Raw genomic sequence first — 15,304 nt, forward strand, 5'->3', positions numbered from 1 at the left:
CGTAACACCTTTGTCGAGCCAAATCCTGGCTCAGCATCAGTGGACCACAAAACAACAGGTAAATTGGCGGGGAAAAAGAATACAGTTACTCCTAAGCAAACAGAAAACAAAAAAAAAAAAAAAGAGTGCCAGAAACCAGTCCATGAATTAATACACAGAACAAAATTATAAACGCAACATTTTTTGGTTTTGCCCCCATTTTTTCATGAGCTGAACTCAAAGAGCTAAGACTTTTTTTTATGTACACAAAGGCCTATTTCTCTCAAATATTGGTCACAAATCTGTCTAAATCTGTGTTAGTGTGCACTTCTCCTCTGCCATAATCCATCCACCTCACAGGTGTGGCATATCAAGATGCTGATTAGATAGCATGATTATTGCACAGGTGTGCCTTAGGCTGGCCACAATAAAAGGCTACTCTAAAATGTGCAGTTTTATCACACAGCACAATGCCACAAGTTTTTGGCATGCTGACTGCAGGAATGTCCACCAGAGCTGTTGCCCGTGAATTGAATGTTCATTTCTTTACCATAAGCCATCTCCAAAGGCGTTTCAGAGAATTTGGTAGTACATCCAACCGGCCTCAAAACCGCAGACCACGTGTAACCACACAAGCCCAGGACCTCCCCATCCAGCATCTTCACCTCCAAGATCATCTGAGTCCAGCCACCCGGACAACTGCTGCAAAAATCGGTTTGCATAACCAAAGAATTTCTGCACCAACTGTCAGAAACCATCTCAGGGAAGGTCATCTGCATGCTTGTCGTCCTCATCGGGGTCTCGACTTGACTGCAGTTCGTCATCGTAACCGACTTGAGTGGGCAAATGCTCACATTCGATGGCATCTGGCACTTTGGAGAGATGTTCTCTTCACGGATGAATCCCGGTTTTCACTGCACAGGGCAGACTGCGTGTATGGCGTCGTGTGGGTGAGCGGTTTGCTAATGTCAACGTTGTGGATTGAGTGGCCCATGGTGGCGGTGGGGTTATAGTATAGGCAGGTGTATGTTATGGACAACGAACACAGGTGCATTTTATTGATGGCATTTTGAATGCGCAGAGATACCGTGACAAGATCCTGAGGCCCATTGTTGTGCCATTCATCCACGACCATCACCTCATATTGCAGTATGATAATGCATGGCCCCATGTTGCAAGGATCTGTACACAATTCCTGGAAGCTGAAAACATTCCAGTTCTTGCATGGCCAGCATACTCACCGGACATGTCACCCATTGAGCATGTTTGGGATGCTCTGGATTGGCGTAAACGACAGCATTTTCCAGGTCCTGCTAATATCCAGCAACGTCGCACAGCCATTGAAGAGGAGTGGACCAACATTCCACAGGCCACAATCAACAACCTGATCAACTCTATGCAAAAGAGATGTGTTGCCCTGAGTGAGGCAAATGGTTGTCAGATACTCGCTGGTTGACGTGTTTACTCCTGAAATAGTGTAGAAGTTCCTCAAAAGCTCATGAGGAAGTCCTGCAGTATTTCAGGAGCCAAATGCGTTGTGCTAATCTAGCCTGAATCACTCCAGATCTTGGAGCCACCCAGTCAGCAAGCAACAGCCCATGTAGAATCACGGCCACTGAATCTGCCGGTATTTCTTGAAGATATAGTAGGTGGAACACTCTGGTCAACATAAGCATCCATGCTCCTTTTGCATTATTAATTCATATTATGGTTTATTTTGCCCTATGGCATTATTTATTTATTTTTGTATTGAGCATCTACTGGAAGAATGAAATCTAGAGATAGGCACATTGCTGAATAGGGTATGTGCTTACAGAGAACGGACATGCAGATCCGTATAGACAATAGAGAATTCTAAATCATATAACTAGCAGTACACCATCTCCCATTAAATAACCGGTAGAAAATACACAAAACCAGTACATCATAGGGTTACCAGTTAATGTACTTAAAATACTTTTAAAAAATGCTGTATATCTTTTGGAAGAAAGCGTTTAGTTAATTTTCACTTTATTACATTAGATAAACAAGTAGTGTTTACCTGCAGACTAGGATGACAGCCAAAATCCAATAATGTTTTTACAACTTGCAGGTGGCCTTTGTTCACAGCGATGTGGAGTGGGGTCTGCCTACGTTTGTTGCGAGCATTTAAGTCTGCCCCACCTCTGTGTAAAACTTCAATAACAGAACCCTCATCACCGAAGGCTGCGTGATGTACAGCCCGGTCTCCATCTTTATCCTGTAGGAAGAACAACACACTTTACCACACACAAAACCACATGCGACAGTCTTTATTTTATGACTTTTCCACAGGAATCTAAGTATTTCATTAAAAATTATTTCAAAAATAAAAAAAATGCCAGCAGTTAACGGGACATGCTAAACAACAAAAAAACTTTAGCTTAATAAAGTGGTTTTCATGCATAGATCATGACCTTGCAGTCTCGCTGCTCAATTCTCTACTATTTTGGAGTTAAAGCACATTGTTCATGAGCTCTCGGTCTGATCAGTCGCATGCTTGCTGCTCTCCGAGGTTTGGAGCCCTAACCAGCAAAAAATATCCTGGCTCCCCTATTATCACCTACCCCCCCCCTACTAAACTGCCATTTCATACTTTACTTATCATCAGGGAGCTCGTAGCTACTCCGCACTAGGTCCCATCTCAGTAAACTCAGTACAACTTTATAACTTACAGTAGCCTCAGCTATGTGTTAGACCCCACCTACTATACCAACTCACAAGCACCCAAATGACCTTTCAATTCAGTTTTTGTTTTCTATCTCCACACTCCTGGCATATCGGCCATACCTCCTATGGGACACTCTACTCATTTGGTATTAATCTCTGTGGTATGCGAATGCATTTCATACCTCTACCTGAATAAATGCAATAGTTTTAATATACTTATGCCAATGCTAGTTATGCTGTCAGAACAGCAATCATGTTCCTCATGCTTTACAAATCTGATGTTATAGCCTGATCCGTACTCTTTTAAAAATTGTGCTGTCACTCTATATGCCATGCTGATGTTCTATATTGTTCTTATTGGGCTTGTTATAGCCGTCGTGGCTTTACAAGCATGTTGCTATTCCTCGCACAACAAAAATAAAGAATTGTAAAAAAAAAAAAATATTTTTTGAAACTCACATTGTCATAACTCATGTAACTGAGACTATCAAAGTCTCCATTCCTGAAAAAGAGCCTAAATCTTGTACATTCTGCAGAGCTGGCATATAAATATAACAGAAATTGCATGCATAGAGTGATTTGCAAACAAACGTAAAAATTGGTAAACCAATTTATCTTTCACTTCTTAGTTGAGTCTTTAGAAAACAATATTTGGGAAATAAATTGCTTTAGACAGTAGACATTGTCGTTGATGGAGGTGTGACAAAAATAGAAAAATAAAATGGACAGATATCTTTCTTATAGGTATTTGTATGGACCCTGAACAGATTTAACATAAGGCATCCAAAAGGGATTTATTTTATTGGGTGAGTGTATTTTTCCACTGGATGCTAGTCTGTGCAAAAATGGAATCAACACAGTAAAGGAGGAGACTATATTTAAAAGAAGAAAAACTACCACAACAAGAGGACAATCTTAAATTAGAGGGACAAAGGTTTAAAAATTATACCAGGAAGTATTACTTTACTGAGAGGGTAGTGGATGCATGTAATAGCCTTCCAGCTGAAGTGGTAGAGGTGAACACAGTAAAGGTGTTTAAGCATGCGTGGGATAGGCATTAGGCTATCCTAGCTATAAGATAAGGCCAGGGACTAATGAAAGTATTTAGAAAATTGGGCAGACTAGATGGGCCAAATGGTTCTTATCTGCCGTCACATTCTATGTTTCTATGGCTAAAGGCATCCACTGTTTGTAATGCTCCAGGGAGGTTTTAGCCATGTACAATAAATGTGGTTTAGATAGAAAAATAAAGTAAACATTCTCATTAACAAACTTGCTTTATGCAGTTAAATATATAAATATATTGGCAATATTGACATAATAGTTACCTCCGCTTCAACATCAACATTTTGTTTCAAAAGCAATTTCAAGATGTCTACGTGTCCATTCTGACTTGCTGCTTGCATTGCTGTATGTCCAGCACACTGACCATTTACCTAGAAAAGAATAGACAAACAGAAATATAAATACAAAAACAGGACTCTCTAAGCACCATAAACAGTACTCAACAGAGTGTCAGGAGTCCCCTAGCGTCGTCCCTCTGTAAAAAGTGATTCTTACTATATACTAAGTGAAACACACACTGCACTGCACAGTGATTCTTACAATATACTGAGTGAAACACACACTGCACTGCACAGTGATTCCCGCTATATACGGAGTGAAACACACACTGCACTGCACAGCACAGTGATTCTTATGATATACTGAGTGAAACACACACTGCTCTGCACAGTGATTCTTACTATATACTGAGTGAAACACACTGCACTGCACAGTGATTCTTACAATATACTGAGTGAAACACACACTGCTCTGCACAGTGATTCCCACTATATACGGAGTGAAACACACACTGCACTGCACAGTGATTCCCGCTATATACGGAGTGAAACACACACTGCTCTGCACAGTGATTCCCACTATATACGGAGTGAAACACACACTGCACTGCACAGTGATTCCCGCTATATACGGAGTGAAACACACACTGAACTGCGATTCTTACACTATACGGAGTGACACACACACTGCTCTCCACATTGAACCCTTCTATGCACTGAGTGGCAAACAGCAGCACTTAAACAGTGAGATAGAGTGCTCCTTTATTAGGTTAGCAAATAAACTGTATAACCACATGTTTAACACTAGTTATATAACTAACACACAACGCACAAACATCTTTAGATGGAAATTTAACAGTGAAGAATCTCACATCCACATCTTGTCTCTTGAGTAAATCTTCCACTTTGGCCACATCTCCGTTAGCAGCAGCTTTCACCAGTTCTTCATTAAGATCTCCCGATTCTTGCGTTTCAAACAGTTTCTTCAAAAGCTGAGACAATCTCTCTGTGGAATAAAACACAAAGCTTGGCAACATTCAAAATAACTAGTTATCACTTGCAAACACTGTGGGTTTCTTGTATGTTCTTCATTGCTTATCCATAATATAGACTTCAGAACTAGCATTTTAAGCTTACTCAACCCAGTGACAATGTAGGTCACTTATATGAAGCTGAATCTAAAATGATGACCCTGACTGACTGTCACATAACTGTTCTAAGCATCACTCCACCCATTCCTATGACCACAGGCAAAGGAAAATGTAAACTAGTGTGCAAATTCATGAATTAAACACAGGGAATATGAACATGACACTTAGAAAGCATAATAAAACCAAAAAACCCACCACCGGTTGCATTGCTTATCGCCGATCCCACAGAAGCTACTTTGGAAACAGCAGCTGGATTGTACGTCCAAGATGTTCCACAAACTTCTACCTTCAGATCGCTGTCGGAATAAATCTGTTGTACACGGCCAACTTTACCCAAGGTCTAAACATTAAAGGGGAAAAAAAATCAACTTTATAGTTTGTTCAATGTTTTAGTAGAAATGCATAGATGCATAGTATGCAACAATACAGGAGTATGTGAACAGTTAACTAAAAAAATAAAAAAATAATAAAAAAATAAGATCTATGCTTTAGCATTTAACTCATCAGAAGCAGTTTGCTCCCCCCAAAGTGTAAAACCTATACATAGAGGAGTAAAACAAACAAACACTCTCTAAAACTATGCAAGACATAAATACAAACAAATACAGACAAAGTCAATTAAAGTCTTGAGTATAAAGTATTTTTTGAATTTGCAATGTTATGTTTAGGTACAGACCAGTAGCTAATACAGCTTTTAATGTAGTGGTTTTGGTGCATAGATGCTCCCCCTTTTCTTGGACAATGTAAAACATTGCCAATTCTAAGAAATAAGAATGTTCACATTTTGCCACAAACGCACCTCTAGCGGATGTCAGAGAGTCCTTCACTAGAGTCACCTCCTCCTTAAAGTGCCTCTGTCACCTTCTGGTATCTTTGCATATTTTGCAAAGACTCCCAAGTAGATATTTCGCTGACATCTCTACTTGGTGTGCAGTGGCCCTGGGGTTGAAGCTTAGGGGAGTTATACTTACCACATGCTGTACTCCATCTTCTTTCTTCAGCCCCTGGCGCTTCCACTGCCAGGAGCCCCCATCTGTGCTGTAACATTATAGCATTCCTTTAAAATGTCACTGTCCGTGCCCTAAGTACATGCATGTCCATACGTGAAATCACAGGAAAGTCATATACACAGCACATGCTCGTGCAATGCATCAGAGAAAAATGGCAGCATTGATTATCAATCACACGTGCAACTAATTACTTTTGTTTCTACTTGTCTCCACTACACATCTGATCCCAGATATAGGCGTCAAAATAGGTGACAAGTCCCTCTTGAAAGCAAAAACGAACTATTCTAGATCACACAAAAATATCATCAATTACATTTTATTACTATGTCATTATGTAGAAATGACATTAACCATAAGGAAATATGTGATGTTGTAACATATAAGGAAAAATATGCCCGTTAATCCTACAGGGATGCAAACTTTGTCATATTTAAACAGCGATGTAGAGAATTTTTAGTTGTAAAGTTTGGCAAATATAACTTTGGGAATGTATATTACATGACTAAGGACTCAGGAGATTATGAAATAAGGAAACAAATTCACAGCACGGGTAAATTCAGTTGAAGGCACACTCCAGGCACCTTTAGTCAACAAGTCCCATACACACACAACTAAATAAACAATATGCAAGTTTACCAAGAGATTCACTTCAAGATGTTTGCAAATAAGCATCTTCTTAAATTAATGAGTACGTACGAAGGTGTAAAAAAGATTTTTTTAAATCTACTTGTCTAAAGGAATAAATCAGTAGCCCAATTCACCTCTCCACCATGATAAATCACTTATCCAGACACAAAAAAATGATTGCAGGTCACTACAACAACACTGTACATTGACAGGGTTATTCACAAAATGTTATATTTTGAGAACCAACTTGGAAAAACAGACAAAAAAACATGATCTGGAAAGACTACCGGTAACTCACAACCTTTTGTCTCTGTTTTTCCATTCAGATTTAATTTGTGAAAACTCAGAGTTTATTGAATAACTCTGACTATGCTCCCCATAGAGTGAGAGTGTGTGTGTGTGTGTGCGTGCGTGCGTGCAAGCAGTGTGTAATGTGTGTATGCATGCCAGTTGTGTGGGGTCTGCGTTGGCTGTGTGTAATGTGTTTAATGTTAATGGCTGTGCAATGCATGCGCATGGTTTGCTGGTTGGGTCTAATGTGTACGTGTGCTTTGTTTGCTCAAACCCGCTTAGCTTTCTAAAGGGAAGGGGCTAGAATCCCTTGTGGTCCAGTGGAGGTTAAAATTCCTTGGTGGTAAGGGGCGTGGCTTGGACGCCGAGGCTAATGGCGGCGTAAACCGGGAGCTCCCCAAAGGCTCAGCACAAATCCTCGCCCGACAAGCGATAACGACCGCATAAATGGGAAGAAACCATCGGACATCGCAGGCCAGTCAGCCCTCCAGCACCCCGAAGGGGGCACAACAACCAGCCATGAGGCAATTTCTCGTGCCGCCGGCCGAGCCGCCAGCCCAGGCCTCAAATGACTCCGAGGCCTCAGGCCTCTCCCGCCCGACCTCACCACATGTCGAGCACCCAGGGGGAAACAGCACTCATCACCCCCAGCCTGAATGGATCGAGATGATCCGAAACCTACCCACTAAAGCCGACCTGAAAGAGGCCAACGCCGCCCTACACAAGTCCCTCTCAGAGGAACTGCGCACCATGCGGGAAGACATTCAGGGCACCCAACAGAAGGTGGCCCAATTGGAAGCCGACTGCGACCACATGGCAGCGGCGCAATCCGCAACCACCTGCAAACTCCAACAGCAGGGGGCCCAACTACGGCAAATGGCGCAGCACATTGAAGACCTTGATAACCGTGGGCGGCGGCAAAACATACGGATCAGAGGTATGCCAGAGGACTTAGACCAAACCACCCCTATCAGGGACACGTTGTCAGAGCTCTTTAACAACCTCCTCGGCCGACCGCCAACCACCCACATAGAATTTATTAGGGCACATCGGGCCCTCAGGCCGAGAGGACCCCCTGACGCCCCTCCTAGAGACATCATTTGCTGCCTTGCCCACTTCCAGACAAAGGAAGACATCCTACACAAAGCCAGAGACACCAAACAAGTGATCTCCAATGGGGTAGAGGTACAACTGTTCCCCGACCTATCACCAGCGACACTTGCCTACAGGAGAGCGATGCGCCCTCTCACACGGGCACTGCAGACCAACAAGGTCCGCTACAGATGGAACTTCCCTACGGGCCTACAAGCAACCACACAGAACGGTCCTTTCACTGTGAGAAGCGAAGAGGACATGGAAGACCTCCTGAGGGAGCTACACCTCACGCCGGTCCAAATGACCTGGCCAGACCCTCTGAACTTTTACTCCTTTCCACAGGGGCCGAACCCCCCAGCCCCAAGCCAACAGCAACGAGTGAGGAGGCCCCGACAGCAAGCTACGAGACCGTCTGGCGCACCTCACTAACGGCCCGAAGTGGATATTACCCGAGACTGGACATTGTGAAAGACTTGGCCTAACCCTGCACGGCCCTCCTGAACACCCCCGACCACATGCCTTCCCGAGACACTGCCTGAACTGTTTACCACACGGAACCAACACAGCAATGTGGAACTGTTACCGCAAGCGACCCCCCTGACGGGCCGAGCCACCACACCAGCGGAACCACCGAGAACTGAGATGGACTAACGCTGGTGGACTAATACTAACACTGCCAGACCTGGCATACAGAACTGCTCTGAGCCCTGGCTACTACTAATACTGCCAGACCGGGCATACAGAACTGCTGAGAGCACATGCTCGCAAGTACCCCAGGGCCGTTAAGGAGGGGGGAGGAGGGGGGGAGGGGGGGGACCTGACTCCCTGGCTGGGGCCTGTCGCCGCCACCCACCCGGCCAGTAACGACCCTCGGCGAGCTGACCGGGAGGGGGGGTGCCGGCGGGCCACACCTGGGGAGGGGGTTCCGGGGTGGCCCGGAGATACTGGAACCCGGGGTAGCCAGATCGCAGACTTGACAAACATTGATGGAGTGACGACAGGGACCCACGGGGCCAACGCACACAGAGGGGCGACGACACCGGGGGTGACCTCAAGCCCACTCACTAAGCACACCCCGGAGCCTAGACGAAGCGGACAGACCACTGACAGACAGGGAGCGCACAACACACACTACCCGCTGAAATAGAGACCAAATGGACGGGGGGGATTGAACGGGAGGGGGAGGCGAGGGAGGGATCCGGGTCATGACATAGAGTAATAGGCCTCTACAGGCAAGCCTCACGATGTCCACAGCTAGTTGGCCAAAACTTTGTTATCGTTTTGATAGACTCGTTGTCTAATGTATGCAATGTTAATGTTAATGTTTTAATGATGTTCTCGATGATATTGCTAAATTTCGTTGACTTTACTCCCACACAGGCCACGAGGCCACACAACCTCGGGCGAGGATTACGACACCAGCCACATACGAGACGCGCATTGGAGCCACAGGGGATCGACACGGGTCTGTGACGGCAGTAGGTGACCAAGGAGAGATCCGACGGTTACGGACCGGACTCAGACGTGCCCGCTAGGTGAGCCCTGACCTCCTTTCACTACCCCACGGGACGAGGCGTCAATCCAAGGTGGGCTGCCCACACGGGTCTCAAGTGGAACCGTGCGCCGCAGCTCCCCGACGCCTACACCCAGACGCCACCGTAAGGTGACGAGACCTATACACTCCCCTACCCCTGACACCTCCCCCTACACCACGCCCCTATACCCCCTCCCTCACCCCGCACCCCCCCCCACTACTGACGGAGAGACCCCACTAGGCAAAACATGGCACTGACCCCCGCCCCCCTCACTATCATGACTGTCAACGCCAGGGGACTCAACCAGCCCGAAAAACGGACTGGAGCCCTGAGGGACTTCCATGCCCGCAGGGCCTCAGTGGTCATGATCCAGGAGACACACTTCAGGAAAGGTGACAGACCGAAACTGACGGACCACCACTACCCGCACGGATACTTTAGCGACTTCCAGGGAGGCAAATCTAGAGGGACTGCCATCCTCATTAACAAACGAGTGCCGTTCCAGGAGGGGGGGTGCCTCACCGACGACGAAGGTAGATACCTTTTCCTCAAGGGCAAGATAGCCGAGCAGACTTACACATTTGCAACCATCTACGCCCCTAACAGACGTCAGTGCCGCTTCCTACTCCAGACACTACGCAAACTCCACACGTTCGCTGAGGGGACACTGGTACTAGGGGGGGACTTTAACATCACACTGGACCCAACCTGGGACTGCTCCTCCGGCACGTCCCATACCCCACCACAACAGCTACACTCCCTCAAGTCACTCCTTAGATCACACCGGCTGGTAGACTGCTGGAGAGCTCATCATCCCGACGAAAAAGACTACACACACTTCTCCCACCCCCACCAGACATACTCCAGAATAGATCACTTCTACACCACACAACACGCGCTACCTCTAGTGGAAGACGCGACGATTGGTGTGGCGACGTGGTCGGACCACGCACCCGTCACCCTACGCTTAAAATCCCCGCTCTACCGCCCCTCCATCACTAAATGGAGACTCAATGAGTATCTCCTGACCAGAACAGACCTCACAAACCACATCGGAGGAAAAATCAAGGACTATTTCCTAGACAACCCCCCAACAGAGACGTCCCCGACGCTTAGATGGGAAGCCCACAAATGCGTGATTCGGGGACACTTTATACAACAAGGGGCCCTACTCAAGAAACGCTCCGAGGCCCGCCTGACCCAGATCCTGACGGACATCCAACACGAGGAAGACCTAAACAAACACTCACAACACTCCACACACCAAACGAAACTCCTACAGCTGAGACGCGAGTTAACCTCGCTGCTCCACTCTAAATTCCACAGGGACGCGATAAGACACAAAGCGTTCTTTTCCATACACGGGAACAAGAGCGGAAAACTTTTGGCCAAGATGCTTACCAAAAAGAGACAGCTCACATACATCGACAAAATCAGAGATAAAAGCGGTAAACTCCATCGCCTCCCGACCGACATACTGACCACTATAAGGACGTACTACGCGGACCTTTACTCCCTGCAACAACCACACACAGAGACGGCGAAAACACGACTACGAGACAAAATACGCACATATCTCACCACCCACACATTCCCGACTATAGATGACACAACTGCAGCAATGCTAGACGAACCTATCACTCTGTCAGAGCTGGCACAGGCGATCAAACAAACCAAACCGGGCAAGAGCCCAGGCCCTGACGGCCTCCCATTAAAATACTACAAGACCTTCTCGGACAGTTTATACCAGCCACTAGTAGACTCCTTTAACGCGGTGAGAGAGGGCCAACACATCCCCAAACAAGCCCTGACAGCCCACATCACCATAATCCCCAAGGAGGGCAAGGATGGGGAACACTGCGGGAATTACAGGCCAATCTCCCTCATCAATTGCGATGTCAAACTCCTTGCAAAGATCCTGGCGTCGCGGCTACAATCGCACATCCCCAGGCTGGTCCACCCAGACCAGGTCGGGTTTGTGGGAGGTCGTGAGGCCAGGGACAACACCATTCGCACACTCACCCTCATGCACGGCAGGGGGGCGGGAGCCGGGGGCCTTCTCCTGCTATCCACAGACGCGGAGAAGGCCTTCGACAGAGTCGGTTGGACATACCTTTTCGACACCCTGACACACGCGGGCCTGGGAACCCACATGATGCGCTGGATCACCGCCCTATACCATGAGCCGACGGCACACGTCCTGGTTAACGGCGCGCTGACCCCCGAACTCACAATACACAACGGCACCAGACAGGGCTGCCCCTTATCCCCACTTTTGTTTGTCCTTGCCTTAGAACCATTCCTGACACATATCAGAAGCAACATTGACATTACTGGCATCACGACGGGCGACGTCCACCATAAAGTGGCCGCCTTCGCAGACGACCTGTTATTCTTTATCACCAACCCAGAAATAACCTTGCCCAACATCCAACAGGCCTTTAAGGAATTCGGAGAGATCTCCAACTTAAAAATCAACTATGCTAAATCCCACATCCTGAACGTCAATATCCCCAAAAGACGCGCTGACCCCCTACGCCAGAGCTTCCCATTCCAATGGGCAGACCAAAAAATCAGGTACCTAGGAACCTGGCTGACTAGGGACAGCAAAGACCTCTTCCAAGCCAACTTCGCCACCACACTCACCACCTTCCAGAAAGACATGAAAGAATGGGCACACCCACACATATCCTGGCTCGGGAGAGTCCAGGTCATCAAAATGAATTTCCTCCCACGCCTACTATACCTCTTTCAAACCATCCCAATTAAACTCCCCAGGGCGTTTTTTGCCACACTAAACACAGCCATGATCAAATACATCTGGGACGGTAGACGTCCCAGGATGAAAACCACCACCCTAATGAAACCAAAAAACATGGGGGGCCTAGCACTGCCGGACTTCCGCTCATACCACACGGCCACACATCTCCAGAGGGTGATGGAATGGACGAAAAGCGGAGTCCATAAAATGTGGAAAATAGCGGAGGAATCGGAAGCGAGCATGCCGCTCGCAACCATACCCTGGGGCAGGAAGGACCCAGACACCCGAGCCATGTCCCCGTACATTAAATCCACTCTGGACATCTGGCGCAAAACGGCGAAAACACATAGCTTGGCACCCTACCCATCCCCCCTGACACCTCTGGTACATAACGCAGACTTCCAACCGGGCTTCGACCCGAAAGCCTTTCAAAACACCCCCCAGACCCCGATTCCGAGACTGCACCACGTCATCACCAACGGCAAATGCACACCACTAACATCCATGCTAGGGGGTGAGACACCCACCTTCACACAATGCTTCAAACACGCTCAACTTACCGCCTTCATACGCACCCTACCGCAAGGCACCGCACTCACCAGGACCCGGACAGCGTTCGAGACACTATGCGATAGCCCAGACCCAACGACACACGGGGTCTCCCTCTTATACACATTATTACTAACAGGGACACCTACTGCTAAACCTTTATTCATGGGGAAATGGGAAGCGGCGCTGAACACGACATTCACAGACGCAGAATGGGAGCAGATATGCTACCTCACCCACCACTGCTCGACACACAGCAAGACCCAGGAGACAGCATTCAAACTCCTGACAAACTGGTACCGCACCCCACACCTCCTCCACAACATAGACCCAGAACACACCAATCTCTGCTGGAGGTGCGAGAAGGAAACAGGGACCGCAATCCACGTATGGTGGGAATGCGAAATAATTAGACCATACTGGGAAGACATACACAAAATTGTAAAGATGTTCTCGGACGCCCCCCCCCCCCTGGAACCGGCAGCAATGCTCCTTCACCACACCACAGTATCTAAATCCAAATACAAGAGGTCTATGACGGTTAGGATCCTAAACGCAGCTAAACAGATAGTCCCCCTCTACTGGAAACAAAAGACCGCACCCCCGCTGAGGGTATGGTTTGCCAAGATGGAAGAACTTAGGGCCATAGAAAACCTGCTCATGTCAGCCTCAGACAAACCCCAGACATACGCTGAGACCTGGACATTGTGGCTCCTTGAAACCGCCAAGGACACCTTCCTGGACAAGCTCAAAGACAGAGACACGACTGGACCCCGACCCCCCCTTCCCCCCCCCACCACGGCTTAGACTGAACGCGACTCGAGACTGGAACCCAGGACCGACCCACCCTGGAGCTCCAATGCGCACCTCCATTCTACTACAATAAAGACACGTTCACTCTGCGCTGCTACCTACACAGCAGCACTCAACATATCACGCTTTCAGACACAGGTTTAAGTATACCACAGCGGTCACACGCAACGCCCCGCTGTGGCACACATAGCTAACAGATCCCGAACGGGAAGGAGACCCAATACCAAGTACTGCAACACTCCTCCCAGAAGGTGCATACTACCATGAGCCTCGAACACACACTAGGGATGCAAATAATCCAAGCACACGAAACTTGACTAACATAACGCTGCATGCCCACATGTTATACGGGACCTGTGAGCCAGACATTACAAGGGGCCTGCGAGCCCAACTGAACATGCAACAGTACTGCCCTCAACAAGGGACAGGGCACACATTATGCTCTTGCTCAAACACCTGTGACACTGTATCAACCTGTTTCCTTACCCATGAGGGCCTGCGAGCCCGAGATCTTTTTGATACTGATCGTTAAACCTGTCTGCATATTCTAACTTGACTAGAGACCTGCGAGTCTCCAAACTTTGAACGTAAACAAAACAAAAATAAAAATTATATTTACAAAAAAAAAAAAATTCCTTGGTGGTTCTATGGGGGAGCATGCAGCCTGCACCTTCAAGGGCTGCAGACCACAGTATTCGCTCCTTCCTGATTTAGTGCTCACTGAGTCACAGTACAGTCTAGGAATCCTGGCCGCTGCGCTCTTCTTAATGAGCATCGGACTGCAAGGGAGCTTTTACTGTGATCTGCAACCGCTAAAGGTGCAGACCCCGTGCTTCCTATATAGCAGTGTCCTCCACCATATCTTCCCATATCAACCCAGCCACTTTCCAATGTAGCCACTTTCTAAAGGTAGAAAACAATCTGCCTGTCCAGTGCCCTGAACTGGATGTCCCAGACATAGGAAAATAGGAATTCCGCGCCCGTGATATCTCTCCCATTATCAAACAGATGATCAGCTACGTGTCCCAATTCTTTCACTGGGAGCAGAGTACTTACAGATCATCTGCTGCAATACAGATGTTCACAGGATATGCCTAGCAGGAACACTAAGCAGAATTGCTTATTCGCACACTTCACCCACTTAGTTGCTTCTTAAGGGTTAGGTGCCTACATCTATATCTATCCATTACAAACCTGTACAAAAGTATAGTTAATAGAACACTCCACGAAGCATAGCAACATGTGCACCCTTCACAGCTTATGGCTCAAAGACTGGTACAAAAGGTGTTTAGGTCAGTCTATCAAAATCCTTTTCATCCCCACCTGGAAGTCTTCCTTTCAGGATTTACAAGTGAAGTCTGATTTAATGTCATTCGTGTGTGGATTAAAAGGAATTGGATTCAGACAAATTTTTGCTCTGTGAACAAACTGGAGTCATTGTCACACACACGTTTGGCTCAAC

The 15,304-nt window shown here is 47.1% G+C and overlaps 1 protein-coding gene across 3 annotated transcripts in view; it reads right to left on the reverse strand.

Annotated features, from left to right (window-relative positions):
* Positions 1–15,304, reverse strand: part of MIB1 (MIB E3 ubiquitin protein ligase 1) — a 79,266-nt gene that overhangs the window by 43,595 nt on the left and 20,367 nt on the right. For all 3 annotated transcript variants that reach the window (XM_063451486.1, XM_063451485.1, XM_063451487.1), the window contains exons 8-11: positions 5,357–5,501; positions 4,883–5,016; positions 3,996–4,103; positions 2,021–2,218 (exon numbers count right to left, since the gene is read on the reverse strand). In XM_063451486.1, coding sequence (XP_063307556.1) covers positions 2,021–2,218; positions 3,996–4,103; positions 4,883–5,016; positions 5,357–5,501 — 585 coding nt within the window. The remainder of the gene's footprint in view (positions 1–2,020; positions 2,219–3,995; positions 4,104–4,882; positions 5,017–5,356; positions 5,502–15,304) is intronic.

This window comes from Pelobates fuscus, chromosome 4 (genome assembly GCF_036172605.1).
Source record: "Pelobates fuscus isolate aPelFus1 chromosome 4, aPelFus1.pri, whole genome shotgun sequence".
Lineage (NCBI taxonomy): Eukaryota > Metazoa > Chordata > Amphibia > Anura > Pelobatidae > Pelobates > Pelobates fuscus.